The 20,829-nt window shown below is 43.5% G+C and overlaps 1 protein-coding gene across 1 annotated transcript in view; it reads left to right on the top strand.

Moving 5' to 3' along the window:
* Positions 1-19,181, top strand: part of ptprq (protein tyrosine phosphatase receptor type Q) — a 35,075-nt gene extending 15,894 nt beyond the window's left edge. The window contains exons 28-59 of the mRNA XM_070907383.1: positions 67-583; positions 728-889; positions 1,024-1,203; positions 1,299-1,406; positions 1,865-2,146; positions 2,237-2,518; positions 5,552-5,872; positions 5,963-6,238; positions 6,350-6,501; positions 6,795-6,936; positions 7,334-7,609; positions 7,714-8,085; positions 9,267-9,376; positions 9,634-9,820; positions 9,918-10,156; positions 10,324-10,393; positions 10,710-10,868; positions 11,098-11,380; positions 11,471-11,544; positions 11,663-11,762; positions 11,956-12,084; positions 13,261-13,305; positions 13,963-13,989; positions 14,173-14,254; positions 14,842-14,932; positions 15,086-15,162; positions 15,491-15,625; positions 15,778-15,903; positions 16,550-16,695; positions 16,920-17,055; positions 18,931-19,054; positions 19,144-19,181. Of these exons, the coding sequence (XP_070763484.1) occupies positions 67-583; positions 728-889; positions 1,024-1,203; positions 1,299-1,406; positions 1,865-2,146; positions 2,237-2,518; positions 5,552-5,872; positions 5,963-6,238; positions 6,350-6,501; positions 6,795-6,936; positions 7,334-7,609; positions 7,714-8,085; positions 9,267-9,376; positions 9,634-9,820; positions 9,918-10,156; positions 10,324-10,393; positions 10,710-10,868; positions 11,098-11,380; positions 11,471-11,544; positions 11,663-11,762; positions 11,956-12,084; positions 13,261-13,305; positions 13,963-13,989; positions 14,173-14,254; positions 14,842-14,932; positions 15,086-15,162; positions 15,491-15,625; positions 15,778-15,903; positions 16,550-16,695; positions 16,920-17,055; positions 18,931-19,054; positions 19,144-19,181 (5,448 nt within the window). The remainder of the gene's footprint in view (positions 1-66; positions 584-727; positions 890-1,023; positions 1,204-1,298; positions 1,407-1,864; positions 2,147-2,236; positions 2,519-5,551; positions 5,873-5,962; positions 6,239-6,349; positions 6,502-6,794; positions 6,937-7,333; positions 7,610-7,713; positions 8,086-9,266; positions 9,377-9,633; positions 9,821-9,917; positions 10,157-10,323; positions 10,394-10,709; positions 10,869-11,097; positions 11,381-11,470; positions 11,545-11,662; positions 11,763-11,955; positions 12,085-13,260; positions 13,306-13,962; positions 13,990-14,172; positions 14,255-14,841; positions 14,933-15,085; positions 15,163-15,490; positions 15,626-15,777; positions 15,904-16,549; positions 16,696-16,919; positions 17,056-18,930; positions 19,055-19,143) is intronic.
* Positions 19,182-20,829: the final 1,648 nt, after the last annotated feature.

The raw sequence follows: 20,829 nt of genomic DNA, 5'->3' as shown, positions 1-20,829 counted from the left end.
ATATATATATATATATATATATATATATTTATGAGAATATAAAATGAAAATATTTTCTTCTTTCAGAATACAACTGGTTTGAATGAAGATGAGACACTTTCCCCTGATGTCCACAATAGTCCAGGCCGGCGTAAGAGAACTGCTGAGCTCAGTCTGATCACGTCACCGCCGACTTTCACGGCCACTATTTCTGATCGCACACTGTCCACTGGTGTGACCACTTCCCGCCTCACACACTCTGAACTCAGAGTCGCCGACCAAATCCCTAACACCAGTGCTCAACCAACTGCTGACTCCTTGGTCACTGAGACGCCCAGGACCAGTAACGCCTCTCCTTCACACTCTAACAGCACAAATATTCAGTCTACTGACTCTGCAGTCTTTGCGACCTCTGCGCTTTCTCTTACATCTGCACCACCTGCTACGCCTCCACCCTGGCTGACAAAGCAATCCCATGCTGGGGATATGACCTCATATTCCTCCTCCTTGGCCCTGACACGAGGCCAGCCCCGCATGTCCACACGTGATGCACCAATTACGGGACACTTTTCAACGCGCAGTGCCGCAGCTTCTGGTACTACAGGTGGGAGAGCCCTCACCATAAGCACTGCTTTGCTTAACTTCCTGTAGCCCTTGATACAAAGATTTTCATCTGCTCCTGTGCTTATAAATCATGTGTGTGCATGTGATCTTGCGTTATCCATCTGTGTTTTCATGCTTGTCGCAGGTGTAACAGTGAGAGAGGAGGTGGTGGACGTTCTGTCTGAGGAGTTGTCTTACCTGGTGTCAGATCTGAATCCCTTCACCGACTACACGTTCAGGGTCACTGCCTCCACAACTGTGGGAGAGGGTCCTGCAACAGACATCACTGAGAAGACCAGGGAGCAGGGTGGGTGGTCACATGTCACTTGCAATAGTCACTGATTATAAAAAACAAACAAGGAAACATATAAAAAGTCCTTTAAAAAGTGCAAAATCATTCCTTTGTTTCCAATAATGTCTTGTACTGTATGTGTTGTTTAGTCCCTAGCTCAGTGCTCGAAGTGTCCTATCAAAACATCAGCTCCACCTCCATACTAGTGAGCTGGGTCCCACCACTAAACCCCAATGGACGGATCACACATTACACCGTCTACGGCCTCAAGCTGCACAGTAATCAGGCCCTGAAGTGGCTTACTAACACTACCAGCATATTGATAACACGTAAGAGTAATTACCTTCTCTGCACAGTTCTATGCAGTCATTAATAATCATTATAATACAGGTCTGTTGCTAAATATCTTTGTTCTAATGTATAGATTTGGACAAGTATACTGGTTATAAGCTGCGAGTAGCTGCGTCTACCGCTGTGGGAGAGAGCTCTCTGTCTGAGGAGGATGACATCTTTGTTTTCACCTTAGAGGATGGTATGTGCTGAACACAAACTGTGTCAAACAAACTGGGTCAAAACATTTGTTTCAATATGAATGGTGGAAATAAAAAATATTAGATTATGAATGTTTGATACAGATAAATCTGCCATCAATTAAAAAGTGCAATGAAATCAAAATTGCATCAAACAAGAGAAGAAGTGAGTGAGTGAGTGTTCAGCTGTTTCACCTTGTTGAATTATTGTGGGTGCCATCACAATGGACTACAATTGAACAACTATTCAATGTCAGTGAATGAATGTCAAAGTGATATTAAATATGAAAAATTGAGTTCATTTATCATATTCACTATGTAGTTATTGAATTACTGAACTTGAATGTGATGCTAGATCAGTTAGATTATTTGATTGTTTGACCCGATTGGGTGTCAATTCAATCCCATTTTATCCAATGAAAGATCTAACTGGCATTTTCCTTGTCCATCCCATCCTCAGAGCCCGACTCCCCCCCTGTGAACCTCGCTGTGGTTGACGCCAGCCCCTCCACCGCCACATTGTCCTGGTCTGCACCAGAAAAAGCCAACGGGGTGATCCAACATTACGAGATCCTGTATGAGAACGAATCCTACTCTGCGTTGATGAACACGTCCTCTAACAGCGTCACTCTGGTCGACCTGAAGCCATTCTCCCACTACAACGTGACTGTGATGGCGTACACGCGTTATGGCCACGGCAACCAAACATCAGACACTTTATACCTGCTGTCTGGCGAGGACGGTGTGTTGATGGATGCACCTACAAAAAATATGCACGTATGAAAACCTTTAGATTTTAGTAAAGTTGCATCTTCTTGTGTTCTGTCTCCAGTCCCAGGCAGTCCTCCATATGGCGTTACTTATGAGTCGGTCAGTTCCAGCGAGGTGAACGTGACCTGGCAGCCTCCTCTGCTGCCCAACGGGGTCATTACGCACTACAGCCTGGAGCTTTGGAATTCCAGTCACTACCTGAACCTCACCTCCCCAACGAACTACATCCACATCACGCATCTGAGGAAGTACGCACACTACCGCGTCATGGTGCAAGCACACACTCGCGTCGGGCCTGGAAACTACAGCAGCGAGCCGGTTAACATCACCACACTGGAGGACGGTGAGAGGGACGGGTGGGGAAAAGAGGAAGGGGGGGGGGGTTTGTTCTCAGTTCCAGCACACTGCGCGATTACATCACGACTGAGTTCGAAGGGTATCTGATTAAATCTGCCTTTCCTCTCCTCTTTTCCTCTTCAGTTACATCTTTCTGTTTCAGCTCACGCTAATGACGTTACATCACAGGTATTTGATGCCACGTGACGCTCGTGTCTCCCATCAGGACTGAGAAGCACAAACTACAGAGTCATTACAACTAACCAGTTTTCCATTTCAGGGCGATATTCTGTATCTCTCCAGCACGTTCCTGAAGGGCCTTCAGAGGTTCTCATTTTCCTGGTGCAAATACATTTTTAAAAATCACTAATCGGTTCAGCTTTGGTATTGATTAGGCCATGCTCCTGTTTGTGTTATGTTACTGGAAAGTCTTTCTCCTGCATCTCAGCTCCAGACACACCTCCTCAGTACCTCCACGCCAGGAAGTTGTCAGACTATGAGGTAGAGTTGTCATGGCAATCGCCACTTGAAGCCAATTCAGACATACTCTACTACATTGTCAGAGTTTGGTGAGTTTCTTAGTCTGCTTCTCTCTCGTCTTTTTGACTCTTTTTGACTCTCACTGCAACATAAACGATTGCTCTCTTTGTTAGGAATGAAACTACTGAGCTGTGGCAGAATGTAACAGAGACATCAGTGGTTATTAGTGTGGACTCAGAGAGTCGTTACAATGCCTCTGTCTCCAGCTGGACCAGACTGGGAGATGGAGGAGTGCTCATCTACATCAGCTTTACAACCACTGATGCAGGTGCTGGATAATTGTAAAGTCATTTTTGACACATAACTTTATCATTCTCACATAGAAAATATTGTTTTACCATATTTTTGTATGAAGGTTTTCTCACTTCCTGAATATTTGTCTGCGTGTCTGTGCTCAGAACCATTTGACCCCCCGCAGAATGTGACTTTTGCAAATGTGACCGCCTCCTCCGTCACCTTGCTGTGGCACCCGCCTACTGAACCCAATGGAATTATCATACAGTACACAATTTACTACTCGTATAACAACACTGTGACACAGCAGGTGAGACACATATACTGTATATAGAACATACAGACAGGTGACAAATTAAAGCTGCACTAATCAATATTTTTATAAACCTTGTTTTCAGCTAAAAAAAAAGCTCACTGTTTGCAACCTGCACAGCAAACAGGCAAAGTTAGGGACTAGCTGGTGAACACAGTGGAGCATTTAGCAGCTAAAGAGCCAGATATGTCTCAACATAATGAATGCAGATGCTTCCTGTCGGCTCATGGTGGGCTAACACCTGACCAAGACATTTATTGTTGGGTTTTCCTTTCATTTGTCACCCATCTGTATACAGCACCTGCTCCTGTTTAAATGCCTGTTTCAGTGTGTGAAAGTAACTCTAGTCCTCTGTTTTTTCATCCATAGAGGGTTCCCATTTCAGACTTACCTGCCCCTGCATCTCCTGATTCAGCCCTCTCCCACACTCTGACTCGGCTGATTGGGGGCACAAACTACACCCTATGGATGACCTCCAGCACTGTGCAGGGGGACGGAGGGGTCCAGAGCGAGCCACTAACCCTGTTCTTACCGGAGGACGGTCAGTCAGAAACACACACGCACACACACACGCTAACACAATCCCACAATATAAATTTGTTGAAAAGAATACGTAAACATAAAAAGCTACACATGATGGCAGATAATTATTGCACACAATAATTCAGAGTCTCACTGGAGGGCGATTCTGCACACTTTTTTCAAAACTCTTAACTTTTCTAAAAAATTACATAAAAACTCTGATTGAAGATGTAACTATAACCTGTTTGTTAAAGGAGATAACAGTCGGTCTGGCAAACTGGCTGTTATTTTGTCTTGTCTGTGACACTGTTTCTTGAAGACAGCCAGTTTGTGTTTCCTTTTACTAAGCACAGCGAAAATTGTGAGGGATTAAAGAGAAAGAGAGCGCAGAGCCGTTTACGATATGATGACACAGAGAAAAAACAAAGCCTAACATGCTTTGTGAAAGTTCATGATGTGCTCATGCTATAATTGCGTTGTTGCCATGGAAACCAACATTTGCATATAGTATTTAGATGTACTTTGTCTTTTTGATACCCTCAGTGAAAAAAAGTGAAGTGTACATAAAGCTGATCTCTTTGTTTTTATGTGATTTTGGGAAAAATGGTGCAGACAGCCTCCACAGACTCTGTCACATACAGCACATATTTGTATGTTGTGATTTATTTTTTCTTGTCGACAGTATTTTCTGTGTCTGAATGAATACTTGCTCATACTGACTCTGTATCTCTGCCTGTGCTCTAGCTGCTCCACTCTCAGCCAAGCACCGGACCTCCAAGGCACCTTGTCTCTCCCGCACAGCCATGCCCAGCAGGGGCTCAATCCTCTGGGCTCAGACCCCCACACACTCCCTGGCCCCTCACACCCACTCATTCATCTTATGGATCTCTCAACTTTTATCTCCCCTTTCCCCTTCATCTCCCCCTTTTTTTCCTACTCTGTGCACCATGCGTTATTTTTGGAGGGGCTGAGACGATTGAACAGGATGAGTATTTTCTCCTCGACCCCTTTCTTTCCCAAGGTTTTCAGTGTGCGAGTTTCTGTCCTAAATGTCTTTGTATTTCTCTGGATGGGCTGTTAATTTCATAGGATATTGTTTGTGCCTGTTTACTGTGCTGCTGTGTCTCTGTGTTGATAAAGTAATGTCATGCAGATATTGTTCTACTTGATGTGCTGTTGTTGAGTTTGTTAATTACAACAATGCTGCCAATGATTATGACGGTGCTTGTGACAGATAATGATAATGATGATGATGATGATGACTGGTGCTCTGTTCATTTTCCCTCAAGCCTCAAGAGTGTGTATGGTTGATTGATGCCCTAGTTTGCTGCCTCATAGTATATAATAAACTCAAGGCTCAAAGTTTTCAACCAGTGTTGTCAGTGGCAGTTAATGATAGTAACACTACTCTCTACTTGTCTCGCTCTTCAGTGCCAAGTGACTCGGTCCGAAACCTGACTGCTCAGATCTTCAGCTCCACAGCCATCATCGTCAGCTGGGACCCTCCCCTGGAGCCGAACGGCCGTCCCTACTACCTGCTCACCTTACAGGAGGCCGGCGTCCGTCCAGACCTAACCCAACAAGGGACTCCAGCCGTCAACAAGACCATCAAGCACACCACAACTGACAATGTCTTCCTGTTCACCAGACTCAAGAAGTATTTCCCTTATGTGTTTACTGTTACCCCGGCTACTGGTGCTGGCCCAGCCTACAACCATACCAGCATGATGTACCTGAGAACGGATGATGATAGTGAGTTTATCTCCACAAACATTCACTTATGGAGTATGCTTCATGTGTTTATTGGGACACTGACGTGTGTGTGGGTGTGTTTCGCTTTAGTTCCTAGTTCTGCTCCACTGCTGGTGTCCACCAGGAATCTGTCATCATCCTCTATCGCAGTGGTCTGGCAGCGCCCTCTGGAGGCCAACGGGGACATAACCGAGTATACCCTCACTCTGTTCGGCCCAGGGGGCTCTAACACAACATCTACCCCCAACACCTCGTTCATCCTCACCAACCTACTTCCATACACGGCTTACAACCTCACTATTATGGCTGCAACGCGTAAAGGCTCAGGGCCTTATCTGCTGCTGCAGCTGCACACTGATGAAGGAGGTCAGTTTGAAAGAAGATTTGAAATGTCCTAATGAGATGGTATTTATATTTGAAACTGTGGGTGTACATCTACTGTCTGTTTCAGTCTATCTGCCTAACTTTGTGTTTCAGGCCCCATGTCCCCTCCCCGTAACCTGACTATATTCAACCACACAGCAGTCTCCGTGTGGCTGAGCTGGGAGCCTCCTCTGGAGCCCAATGGAGTGGTGTTACAGTACGGCTTCAGGATCCGAGACCTCATCACACACACCGTCACACACATGGTACCGTTAATTTCACACACCAAAAGCCACTCCATAATAACAACAACACATACACACACTCCAGAGACCCACTCAGTAAGAGGACACACCGTCACACGTACGGTAGCTCTAATTTCACACTCCAGATACCACTTAGAAGTAACATTACACGCACACACGTGGACATATGTGTGCTGATACAATAAGACATTATCCACTCCAGTAATTAGGATTGGATGATTTAATCTCCTATGTGTCATTTCTTTTTATGTGTGTGTGTGTGTGTGTGTGTGTGTGTGTGTGCACGAGAGTAGAATTCCTCTGGTCCGTCGACGACAGATTATCTGTCAGGCTTCAGGCCTCATAGCTCCTACGAGATCAGTGTTTACAGTTACACCAGAGTGGGCCATGGGAATCAGTTCAGCAGCCCTGTGACCTTCACGACTAACGAGTCAGGTAAAGTCCACACGGCCTGCAAGCTAGGGATGTAACACTGATTTAGGTTACCGCTCACAGGTTGTGGTTCTAAATTCAATTTTTTGTATTGTATATTCAATTCAATTGTATGTCCCTTAAGGGGCAATTCAAGGACAGCAAGTTCACAAACATGAAAACACATTTCATACATATGCATTAAAAAATACAAAACGTATACGTACCAGGATTTCTAATGAAGCATCTATAAAGTTCGTAGTTTCCAGTAATTCAGAGTCCTGTGCAGAGACTGTGTGCAGCAGCCTACACAAATACTGAAATTGAATTTGGTTCTTTCCTCTTACAGTGAACAGTGAATAATGCTAACTAAAGCTAATGCAAGTATACCAACGTCCCTATGTCACCTCTCTGTCTGCAGTGTCTGATGCTGTGGGGAACCTGTCCTGCTCAGGAGTGAGCTGGGATTCAATTCAGCTGTTCTGGGAGCTCCCAGCCAACCCTAATGGGCAGATCCTTTTTTATGAGATTCTATTGCAGGTAGACTTGCAGTTGTACACACACCAGGCTCAGACACCAGAGTACACAGTGACTGGGCTGTCACCAGACCAGGAGTACGCACTCACTGTGTCTGCAGTCAACTCTGCAGGACCCGGAGACACAGTAAACTGTACTGCTTCCACTCTCTCTGAATCAGGTATTCAGTCTTATTGTAATGTGTAGCAGTTTGGCTTCTAATTGCTAATATACAGTAATACAGAATGAATACTGACTTCAATCATCTTTGTCTCCCTTTAACAGTCCCAGCTGCCCCTCGCTTCCTCGACATCTCTCAGGTCTCACCTAGCAATGTGACGCTTCAGTGGGCTCCGCCACTTTCAGTTCCCGGCCTGCTGAAAGAGTACCACATCATTGCACAGCTGGTTTCAACTGTTTGTGAACCAAACATGCAAACTACTGCCCTGCCGGGCCCAGGGGACGAACTGACCTCAGACTGCGTGGAATCTAATGTCACAGTGTCTGTGAATGCTTCGGATGGCACTGAAGACAACAGCAGCATCACACTCCAATCCCTGGCTAAATACAGATACTACCGCTTCAAAGTGGCTGCTGTGACCAACGCTGGAGTTGGAGAGTATACGCACTGGAATTATGAACGCACCCTGGCTGGAAGTAAGCGTACATCCCTAACATCACAGTGGCGATATGAAGTTTTTGTGTCGTCAGGGGAGAGTTGGCAGTTAGTCAGGACCTCAGGAGGAATATTTGACCAAGAAATAAAAAAATCCTCCCAGGTGTTGCAATAAACATTATACAGACTGAGTAATTTTGATGTCTGGTGTTTCATTAGTAACTTGGGCCTCTGGCATCTCCTTTACAGACCCAAACAAACACAGGCGTGGTAGAGAAGCATCACTCTCACAATGATATTGTATATATTGCTCGTGTTCCCATGGAAGATCTTTATGTCTTTACATGTGTTACAGCATGGTTTAGGGTCGTAATAATAAATGGGTAATAAGCTGCCATTTTGAGACATTAAAAGCGTATTTAAAATTTCAGATGATAATGCATTCAGAATTAGCAGAAACCACTAGCAAGATCATTACCTCTTATTTTTCCAGTGATTCATATTCTCATAGCACTCTATTGCTACCCTGCACTCCCTGTAATGCAGCCTCGTGTCTTTTTAAACCCTGTTGTTATTCTCAATAATAATAGTGTTAATAATGTAGTATTTTTACAATAAAAATTGGTAGTAGAATGTTAAAGGATTTGCAGTGAGTAACAGGGAAAAACATATTGCATAAATGGGTTTTACTGTAGATCTGTAGGGAATTATATGATTCATCATGTTAGTGCAAAATGTTAAAGCACTAAAATTAGTGCTACTAAAAAAACACATTCACCCCCCCTGTCCACAGCAAAACATCACAACGAATTAATAGTCATGTGACAAGCGCGTACTTTAATGCTGAGAGAAATATGAGCAGATGAAAGAGTCATTTTAGAGGCCATATGACCACTTTTAACTTAAAAAGTCTGATTATTTATTACCTGTTAGATGTGAAGGTCATTCATGATCAAACATGTTGTGTTTTTGACCAAGTAAGTGACTTTACCGTAATATGAAGCCACTGTAATGGAGTATTTTGGTGTTCTAACACTGACACATTCACACTGTCATGTCCTGGATAACCACATAGACTTTAGTATGTAAATTCAGTATCTGTAAGAAAAACAATAAAGGAACCAATCATTAGTTAAGCACAGATGGAATTTGAACCATTTAGTTTAATTTAATTTAATAGCACATCATAAGCAGTCTGTGTTCCTCTTATCTTCTCCGTCAGACCCTGATGCCCCTCCCCGAGACCTGAAAGTGACTCCCACTTCCAACGGCCTTCGCATTGCATGGGACGCTCCAGCTGTTCTCTCTGGTCCGACCTCGTATCTTGTGCAGGTCACCTCACTGAGTTTCATTTTTACAGACACACAAATACGAACATGTCACCAATGACGTGTAAAACACAGTTGGATGTTCTCAGACACATCAACAGGATGTTATGTTGGTCAGAGTTTTTTTTAAAAAAGCCGTAGCAGCTCAAAGGCAGGTTAACATATAGGTTGTGGTAAAATGCAAACAACATGAAATGACTCCAACTCTGCTCATCCACGTGCAACTATTAAATCTGTCCATGAACTCTCCTGTCGCACCAGGTGGACGGTCCTGATTTTAACGTCTCAACAGTTCGAGCCCCAGGAGAGTTGACGACTGTCGTTGTGACTAACTTGACTGCTTTCACTCGTTACTTTGTGACTATCACTGCCTTCACGGGTCCATTAGAGCATGCTGCCAGCGATGGGAAGGCCATTGGGCCTATTGAGTTTCAAACGCTGGAGGAGGGTACGTGGACATTTACATCTTGGAGCGCCTACGACAGCTGCTGCCCACCTGTAAATATGACTGAATAACTATTATATCATTTCTACTCTGTCTCCAGAACCCAAAGACCCTCCCAAGAACGTGATTGTATCAGTTATCCCAGAGGAAGTGAACCGTGTGAAGGTGACTTTTACCCCTCCAGAGGAGCCCAATGGAAACATAACTGCTTACTTTGTGTACATCTACGAAAAGGACCAGCTGGTCAAGAACATCAGCCTCAATATCACACACAGAGACCAGAACATGCTGACTGCTGTCATAGAGGGCCTGAAGGGAGGACACAGCTACAGTATACAGGTGAAGAACACACACATATTACACCCTCATTGGTCACACACCTTGGAGCTGTAACAGCAGAACAATCATCCCAAGGGTTTACCCTCGTTTTCTTTTCTTTAACTCATTTCTGTGCTCGCTCCTCTTTCTGCTGTCTTCTCTCCTTTCTTCTATTTGTCTGTTTGTAGATTTCAGCAAAGAACGCGGCTGGTAGGAGCCCGCCCAGCCCACATGTCCAGATAACTACAGGGATCAAAGGTAAAAGGCCCTCTTTCTTGTGTGCGCTGCCCCACAGTGTTTCTCTCTTTCTGGTTGCAGCAGTGCAGCAGAGATGTGAGACAGAGGATTGCCCAGTATCACTGCTCAGTACAACAGTACGCAGGCCTGTTCTGACACAGCAATTGTAATATTGTCAGATGTGTGTTGATGATGTAGAGCTGCAGTTTCACTGACTATTCAGAGCAGCGGCCTGTTTGTCATGTTTTATACATAAATGCGACTGACTAAAACACACACTGTATTCACACAACAACCTGTGTGTGTTTGTTTGTGTGTGTTCACGCCTGTGTTCCAGCCCCGGCCAAGCCAACCCAGAGACCCCAGGCAGTGCTGGGCCATGGAGGGGTTGCTATGGTAACCCACAGGAGTATCACCATCCGCATGCCTGCCTGTTTCTATAGTGACGACAATGGACCAATCACAAAAATTCAGGTCATCGTGGCCGAGTCAGGGGGTATGACTCTTCAACAACATTGACAGCCATCACTTTTAGTTGAATGCACTTGGGTATCAGTCGTGTTTGGGCTTAAAGCCTCAAGTAGAATCTTGTTTTACAGTACGTCACTCTGTCCTAAGCTCCCAAAAGACAAAATGTAAGCAAAAGCAAAAGCCAAAGGGCTTAACGTCAGCAGAAATTTGACTCAGTCCCCCTGTGATTCCTCTCTTCTTTCATCCTGTCACAGTGAAGGACATCCAGAATCTGACCAACTGGAAGCATGCCTTTTTCGATCGCCCTGCCCCTTACCTGACTGACAAGGGGTTCCCCAATCCGCCATGTGACGGGGCGTCACGCACGGACGCACATGTCAGAGGTGGTCGCAGTGTGTCTGGAGACGGCCGGCCCCCGGTGAGGCACAATCACTCTACGGCAGGAACGTACGTGATCGGACGGAACGATGACTGTATGGAGGAGAACAGCACTGATCATTTCTGCAATGGACCTCTGAAGCCTAACACGGTCTATGTGTGAGTGCACCTCACACACAACAACTTAAAAACTGTTGTATGTACATGTTTTATAAAAACATAACGCTGACACAGGACTGTTTTTACCAGGTTTAAGTTCAGAGCCACTAACATCAATAGCCAATACACAGACTCTGAGTACTCGGAGCATGTCAAAACTGCAGGTATTTATATTCTTCCTTGTATTACATTTCATCAGAAAGTGAAAACATGACCTGTATAGCCCCCTTTGTTGTTTGTGTGTGATGTCGTCCATTCTGTCTCCCCTCGGTCTCTCTGTAGTAGACGGGCTGTTGACCAGAGAAGAGCAGATCATTCTGGGTGTTCTGCTCTCCTTCTTCTTGGCTGTGTTACTCATCATCATCATCTGTGGCTCAGTCAAGTAAGATGACAACAGGCATTGATTAATTTGCCAACATTCATACATGTACCAAAACACTACATTGATTGCAATTTAGTATTAATACACAAATTAAATTTCATGTACACAATCCCTTTATAAATATGGTTAATATCGCTTTGTATAATTTGCAATAAATCTGTTTAATTTTAAATCTGTGTTTGATTGATGTCAGGATCCATCAGCGCAAGAAGGAGGGCGGGACTTATTCACCTAGAGAGGCAGAGATCATAGAGACCAAGTGTAAACTGGATCAGCTGATCGCTGTCGCAGATCTGGAGCTGAAACAAGAAAAACTCAACCGGTTAGTCTGCATGTTCAGCTTTGATCTAAAAGTGTCACTTTGCCGAATATAACACACACATTTTCGACAGCTGATGCTTGGTGCACACTACATGACTTCAGGCTTGATTTAGCTGCTACAGACAAGATTTTAAATCTAAGTCAACAAGACAAAAATCTCTTTTGCTGCAGCCAAGTTGATGTGCTGTCAGCACAAAATCTTCTAGTGTTGTAGAGTGTGTGCAGAAAATAGAAGCAGCAGCACCAGAAACAAGACAGCATCACTGTGGCTTTATAGTTTTACCGTCAGTTCTCTGCAGAACAGACGAGTCATCCTATCTGCATCTCTCCAACCATCCTCTCATACAAATTCAGCCTTTCTGTTCTTCTGCTTTGGCACAAACAGGTGCACAGACAATAAGTGCTGCAAGCTGGTGAGAAATAAAGTCAAAAACAGTGTTAGTTTTATCACTATCAAGGTCACTGATGGCTAAGACGAGGCGAGAAACTACAGGAAAGCTTTTAATTTGAGTAGTACAGTAAAATTCTGAGAGGTGCATAAAGCTTTCTGAACAATTTCCCTCCCCGACATCTAAAGAATACCCACACAACGACGAAATAAAAAAAGAAACCAAAAATAGAGAGGTCCATGTAGGTGTAAAGTGTGGCAGTCTTTAAGAGGAATTGGATGAAAAGGAACATTAAAAACATAAAACCCACATGAGAGAAGATGAATGAATAAGTGTATCCACTTGGCAGATAAATGTCCCTGATCTCTTGTGCATAAAAGTAATATAACTGCCCTACAAATATTTGCCTGCCTTATTAAGCATCCAATATGACATTTTTTCATTTGCGGTGACTCTTCATAGTTCTGAAAAAGGAGGCAGTTCCTGACGATAGTTTGCTGTCCACTCATTTTAGCTGTCAGTTGCATGTTGCGCTCACCGTTAAGCTGCTCCAGCTGTCCCGTAAATTCAAAATGGCATCAGTAGGACAGTTTGTGTCTCTCTGCTCTGTTGTGACCAGAATCTCTTGATGACAGTGAGCTGTATGAACACCACCTTTCTAAGCACAGTTTATATTAACATAACTCACTTTTCCTTGTTACTTGTCACACGAATGGCACAAATAACTTCCCTTGCACACTTGCAGGCACCTGCATTGACTCGCCTTGGCTTTGCTTTTCTCTCACCAGGTATTCTTCCTTCTTCTTTAGACGGAAGGAGATTTATGTGATCCAGTAAGTTGGGCTTTCAACCTGTGTGTGCCGCATTTTGTTGTGCATGCTTTGTTTGCATGTTTTACTCCACCTTTCATCCGTCTATGTGCGTGTCATCATCATGTCACTCATTAAAGCTTGCATTAAATCATCTGTCTGTGTTGCTTATTAAACCTTTGGTGGAGGTCGACAGTCGAGAGAATTAGTGACGTTGGCATTTTGCCTGCAGCCTTCTCCTCTTCCTCCATCACTGGCAGGGATTGCAGAGCTGCGCTGACACTCTTCTGTTTGAGACCATTTTAATTTGTTTACCCACTCGCTATCTCAAAATTGCTTGGAAGGCTTAGCGGTCTTAGAGGGGACAAATGGTGAGCTTTATCGTTAGCTAAGGATCTGCGTAGCTACAAGTCTTCAGGAATGCAAAGAGACACAGGGGAATAACCGCATGTTTCATTCAAGTTTACTGACGTTCACATTTTCCTTTAGAACATCAAAGTCAGTGTAAGTGTTAAATCTAAGTGGATTTGATTAAAAACGGTTGGACCTACATACAATGCCATGTACTCTCTGCAGTGAGGATCGGCTCAGCTGTCATGGACAGAAATACCACAGTGTGGGTTGTGATTATTGAGTTAATTTGTTTATTTTGGTTGATGTTTGCCGTCTATTTTTGTCCAGGCTGCTCAGCTACAGGAAATCACTCAAGTAAGTCATCCCGCATAAATAATGTGAATATGCACGCAGTAGCTACAGCATAGATCAGCATGTTCTGTACTGCTCAGTGTTACATGTTGTAACCTAGAATAAACTTACAGGAAAATGGCATATTGTTGCAGAGTTTTTGTACATCTGTCTGTTTCTCGCACTCGGTGTATTCCTCTCTGTCAGGCCTGTCAACAAGAAGTCTTTTCTGCAGCACGTAGAGGATCTGTGTGCCAATGACAATGCCAAGTTCCAGGAAGAGTTTGCCGTAAGTGTTTGCCTACAGGCTGGACCCGTGTTTATCAAACTTCCAACAATGTATAAATATATGAATAGGGACGAAATAACAGAAAATTACCTGGAATTGACTAAACACTAACAAACAACAAAACGGGAACATGAAGGCAAGTCTGCTGTACGTCACAGAAAACAGATAAAAAGAAGAATTTAGTGCAGACAGAGAAGATACATGGAAATGATTGCCAACAAAATCAATGCCCGCTTTATTTTTTGCACCTCTCACAAATACAATCAAAGAAGCATTTGGAGGTAGTTGCAAATAGTAAGCTAAAACTACCCTATTCTAAATTATAGGTAGTGCTTGATTTACTGTTCATCATGACCACAAAACACATGTCAGAAGATGCTGTGCTGCCATCTCCAACAGGTTATTCTTAAACAACTCAGAGACCTCTGACGCTACCTTAAATGTAACTGTTTTTAAAGTCAAACCAAATTTGATAAATTTTTTTTTTTTTTTACTTTTAGCAGTTTTAAAAATACAGGCCCTGACTTTCAACCTCTTATGTGTGTGTTTATGTGAATACTCATGTATTGCATCTTGTTGCTCCCCAGGAGCTTCCAAAACTGCTGCACGACCTGGCCACCACAGACGCTGACCTGCCCTGGAACAAATCCAAAAACCGCTTCCCCAACATTAAACCATGTAAGTGGTCAGGCTGAAAATGAGCTGTCTAAAGTTATGATACCTACAGTATACCAAACTTATATCTATGCGCTAACATTAACTGCATATGGATTTCACCGCTGCCTGCACAGCTGCATTTCACATGTTTCTACCACTCTAAACTGTGTCCAGACAATAACAACCGAGTGAAGCTGCTGTCAGAACCGGGCACTGCGGGCTCTGACTACATCAACGCCAGCTTTGTCTCAGTGAGTACCAGCTATCAGCTGCTGAATGCTCAGTGGTTAACCTGGAGGGCTGCTTCCACTTGAGTCATTATCAGGTTATGAAAGTAGTTATGTGGGCATGAGACACACTGATTGCAACAAGAGGAGTTTGTTCTAGATATTTCCCCGTCCCTTTATGATTCTGTCAGATTGATAGATACAAGCACAGTTACAATCTTCAAGCTGATTAATTTGTTTCATTTAATCTTTTCAACAGTTAGCAGGTCTGTATGTTGCTGAGGGTATTTCTGAGCTGGTAAATATAAACCTCTCTCCCTCTCTCTCTCTCTCTGATTTTCTGTGTCTTTAGGGCTACCTTTGTCCCAATGAGTTCATAGCTACCCAGGGTCCTCTGCCTGGCACGGTGGCTGATTTTTGGAGGATGATCTGGGAAACGGGAACACGCACTGTCGCCATGCTCACGCAGTGTTATGAGAAAGGCAGAGTGCGTCATGAGAGACTTGACACTGTTATGAAATAGCATTCAGAGGACAGGCTGGGCTCCATTTTGGGCTCCATTACAACTCCCTCACCAGGAGGGTTATATCTGCTGCAAAGATCTGATGTGTGTGTGTGTGTGTGTGTGTGACATTTCAGATTCGGTGTCACAAGTACTGGCCAGAGGACAATAAGCCAATGTCAGTGTTTAGTGACATTCTCATCTCAAAAGTGTCAGAGGAAGTGCTTCCTGACTGGACTGTCAGAACCCTAAAAGTAGAAAAGGTAACTAAGCTAATAACCCCTCACACACACACACACACACACACACACACATGTTACACTGTACTGTACGTGTGGATACTGTAAACTGTGAAACACCAGAAAGATAGACAGTAACAACTTTATTATTTAGTAATTTGCCACATTTCCATGTAACTGTAAACTAAATGAAATGTGACTTGTTGTCGGGGGCCTTGTGTTCTGAAAGTAAATAAGATAACAGGTGTTTTACATCCAAATTCTGGGTAATTCACTTACACGCTCTCTTACCCAGAGTTAGATGAGAAGATTGATGCCATGTTTCATGTAAATATGAATCCAGTCTAAGCTAAGCTAAGCTAAGCTAAGCAGTGTCCTGGCTCCAGCTTCATATTTAACAATGTGTGTTCCACATCTGGAAAACATAAAAACCCTTTAGTACAGTAGTATGTATGTAATGTAATTACAGTTGTGACTGTCTTTTGTGTTTCGTCAACATAATGTAAACACTGGAGTTTGCATAATAATGAAGTAATCTCGGAGCACCTCTATAGCCGAATGCTTACAGCGAATAGTCGCAACCTTTGTTGCATCTCATACCCCCCCGCCAAACATTGACGTAAACTCAATAGCTGACGTGACATTTAAGTTGCTCTTTTTTTCTGTACAGCACGGGCACTACATTCTGGTTCGCCATTTCAACTACACATCGTGGCCTGAGCACGGAGTCCCAGAGTCCTGCAGCACTCTCATTAAGTTTGTCAAAGCTGTGCGAGCCCACAGGCACGACAACACCACCATAGTGGTCCACTGCAGGTACTGTGGCACCTCAGTGCCAGTGTACTGACACTGCATAAATTATAGTAAGGTCCTTGAAAATAAAGTGCACTACTTATTCTATTTTTGGTGATTAAATGGAGTTTCATATCAACAAAGTCCATCCATAAATGGCATTACTGTCAATGATACAATATCTTTTTAACAAGCGTAACAGAGCAGCAGACAGTTTAATGGTGTGTTGTTCTCTCACTGTTCCTCAGTGCTGGTGTGGGCAGAACAGGTGTGTTTATCGCTCTCGACCACCTCATTCAGCACGTCAGAGATCACGACTTTGTGGACATTTACGGTCTGGTGGCTGAACTGCGCAGCGAGAGGATGTGTATGGTACAGAATCTGGTGAGTTCACATCATAGAGTAGTGTATTTTTATTCCTGTGGTTAAATTTCACAACCCAGAGAGAATAAACAAAAGACAAAAAAAGGGGCATCATACAGTATTTTGTCTTAAGTTGTTCCAGTACAAATTGCAGTGTAGTTGTCCTACTTTTTACTTCATGCCCTGCTGTGATCCCAACCCCAGGAGGAAATGTCTGGAAAGTTCTCGTTTTGACAAAGGGAGTGATCTGGCAGTGGATTAAAGGCATATCCTGAGCAGGATTCCCCCTCTTGAAACAGCGTGAACCAATCCTAAAATTACCCTACTCAGTCATTACTTATGGACCAGTGGTGTGTGTCTCATTGTCTGCAGGGACCCTCTGCCTAGTGCTTTCTGCCGCTTCTCAGCGTTATTGTGTCATTATTTCCTGATGTTCTGTACATTTCTTTGAGTCCACACTTTGACAGTGAGCCTGCAGCGTCTGCAGCCACATGAGCTGCTTGCAACCTGCGAGGGCGTTATTCTCTGAGACAGCACTGTTCAGTGTGCCAGGCAGCAAGCTGTCAGCATCGTAGTCCAGTCTTACACGAACAAGAGCCTCAGCTTTAAGAGGCCATCACTCAGTTCTTTTATTAACTCACAAATGTCATTGCTGAGATACTGAAGCACAGTGCCTTTGTAGACAGCTCACAGTGTGACCCTATTACCTGAAACACTTGTGTGGAAGTGAAAACAAAGGCAGATGTTAAAGTTATTGTAAACGTCCATCAGATCTTGCTTGACTGTACTTTCCGTTGTTGTGCTCCTGCATGTTTTTACAATAAAATGACAAGGAATGACAATTATAACTAGCATTTCAGGCGTGTTCACTTATATTTTTACTTTCAAATGCGTTTTCAGTAATAATTGAATTAGGGATGTATTAAAAGCTACTAACAGGCCATACAGATGATAAATGCTTTGGTTTCCATCATAGGAAGGGATGCAGTGAACCTGAACCAAAGTGAACGCGACTAACTCTCTGCTGTCCACTAATTTCCTGCAGTGTCACTCACTCGACTGCATGGTTGGGTCTGCTCAGTCAGCTCCGCTCAGGTCGTCTTCTCGTGTCAACAGCCGCGCGCTGAGCTCGGCGTTGGTTTCAGTTCATTTAAGTTAACAAATAGATGAAGACAGAAACGAAACCAAAATCCCTTCAGGGATGAAGGTTATCGTTCATTGTCCATCACGGTCCCGACAAAAGAGTGCATTCATCTGAAGCATGCCACTCCCAAGCGTCCATATCTTTCCACTGAGCCAGAGAGGGACACTAATGAGCATGCTCCATGGGCCAAGAAACACAAAAGCCTGAGGAAGCCTGAAAAAATGTTTTCAGCGTATGCGCCCAGTGAGCAACTTTGATTTGAATGAATGGGGCGCTATCTCAATTCTCTCACTGTAATGCAACCGGGGCCGTGGCAGCTGCAGCATTAAGAGACAAAATAACCTTCAATATCACAATTTAGTCAAAGTTAGGTTTGTTTAAGCAAGTTGGAAATAAATCTGAAAATCAGCTCATGAAAGTATTGAATCAAATGACATAATCTTGCAAATGTGTTTTTTCCACTATTTTGTTATTATTATTATTATTATTATTATTTTATCCATGTTTGTATTCATTTTTAATTATTTTGCTGCCTTCATCAGAGAGGAGACAGTAGACAGCTGATAGAAAAGGTCTCCAGCTGGACTCAAATCAGGGTTGTTGTGATTACATGGTCAGCATTAGCCACCAGGACACAATTTTAAGACTTTATTCTACACCAAATGAATGAATATGGACATTTACTCAGTATCTGTCAATGTGTGTGTGTGTGTGTGTGTGTGTGTGTGTGTGTGTGTGTGTGTGTGTGTCAGGCCCAGTACATCTTCCTGCACCAAAGTACGCTGGAACTTCTAAACAACAAAGGCAACAGCCAATCCATCTGGTTTGTCAGCTACTCTGCTCTGGAGAAGATGGACTCCTTGGACGCCATGGAAGGTAAACAACAACATGTAAACACACACGCAAATAAACCACACACTCGCCACAGCACAGCGCTCACTCCACCCATCTGTACTGGTCTTCAGGTGATGTTGAGCTGGAATGGGAGGAGACCACCATGTAAAGACTGACCGAGGGACACCTTTGCCTGAGGGAGAGCGACACTTTTATTTGTTTCGAGGTCATTGGGACGCAACCTGTGCACAGACACCTGGACTGGACCTCCTCCACCACACAAGGTTAGAGGGAAGAGGAGGAGGAGGAGAAACAGGAGGTGAGAACAGCGCAGTATGAACTGAACGGTCTGTCAGTCGACTTTGTTGCTCCACTTCTCAGCCTCAGTCGTCCCTTTAATGAACCTCTTGTCCACTTGTTTTCAAAGAGAGTGAGAGAAACAAAAGGGAGACGGAGAAACAAAGAATTTTATAAACGACAGGGAGAAAAGAGCAAAACGGTGAGCTGACTGTGAGAGGCCTATCACATCTGTAAGCCTACAGGCACTTTGCACAAATTGATTTCACTGTGTATTGTAATTACTGTATTATGTTGATATCATCTATGTTTTTGTAAGATAATTTATTCCGCCAAAATGGTGTTGTTTTTTTTCAATCTCTTTGTAATTCTGCCTGTGTCGAAGTGTTTCCGTATTGTTTATCTTTTTCTCAAGAGTGATTTGCAAAAATAAAAGAAACTTTGATATGAAACACTTGACACTAAAACACTTTCCCCGTGAGACGAATGTCACCGTTTTGACATTGTAATATGAAATTACAAATTAACCAACTTGCTGGTCTCATTGTTTAGGGGCCAGACTCAGCACCCATGGAAAATTATGTACTCCAAATCATACACACACACACACACGTACAGACCTCCTACAACACACAACTTCACATTCCACAGGCACGTCAGGTTCAATATTGCTTTGAGGCTGACCTCATCCACTAATGAATGAGTTCAGACCCGGTGTGCTGGGAGGACACACAAACGCCGGTGTCGACTGATTTCCCATAAGCTCCTTCATTCCACCGTCTTTGCACACCTGGTGCAAATTCATTCATTAGAGAGGCCCGGGGGTGCTACAGACGCAGACATCGGGGAGAGGATACTGACACGAAGACAGACAGACGGTCCGAGGCCGAGAGTAAAAACTACTTTATTCTTTCATTCTCTTCAAACAAAAAAAAAAATTAGAAATATTCCATTAGTAAACATGTTGATCTTTAAGAAATCTCCTTTTTAGAAATATTGTGAGGGTGCAAAGATTAATGACAGTGCTCCACAGTGAGGATGCAGATTGGTGCGTCTCCATGACAACCATAGAGAACGCTCGGGGGGGGGGGGGGATAAGGGGTCGGGCAGAAAGGAGGGAGGAAGTAGAGAGAGGGGAGAAAATGACATCAATCAACCCAACATGCCCTGACAATAATGATACAAACATATAATCAAGCCCCCCATCCCGTGTACTGTCAATGAAAAAAATAAAAATAAAGCCCCCAAAAATATCATGCTGTATAGTACAAGTCAGTCAGTCAGAGTTTACAGTAAACAAAGTGGGGATGCTGACTTGAGAAATCAAGCAGTTTCTAAGGTGAATCTAAGTTGGATTTGTTGTTGCTTTGGCAGCTATGTGTATGTTTATGTATATATATATATATATATATATATATACTGTACCTGTGTGTGTGTGTGTGTGTGTGTGAGTGTGTCAGTGTGCATGACCTGTGATTTACTGTACGTATTCGCCAATACAGCATAGCCCTTTACACACC

Source organism: Enoplosus armatus, chromosome 6 (assembly GCF_043641665.1).
Source record: "Enoplosus armatus isolate fEnoArm2 chromosome 6, fEnoArm2.hap1, whole genome shotgun sequence".
NCBI lineage: Eukaryota > Metazoa > Chordata > Actinopteri > Centrarchiformes > Enoplosidae > Enoplosus > Enoplosus armatus.
Note: the sequence above shows the minus strand (reverse complement) of the source record. Positions and strands in the feature narration are given on the sequence as shown.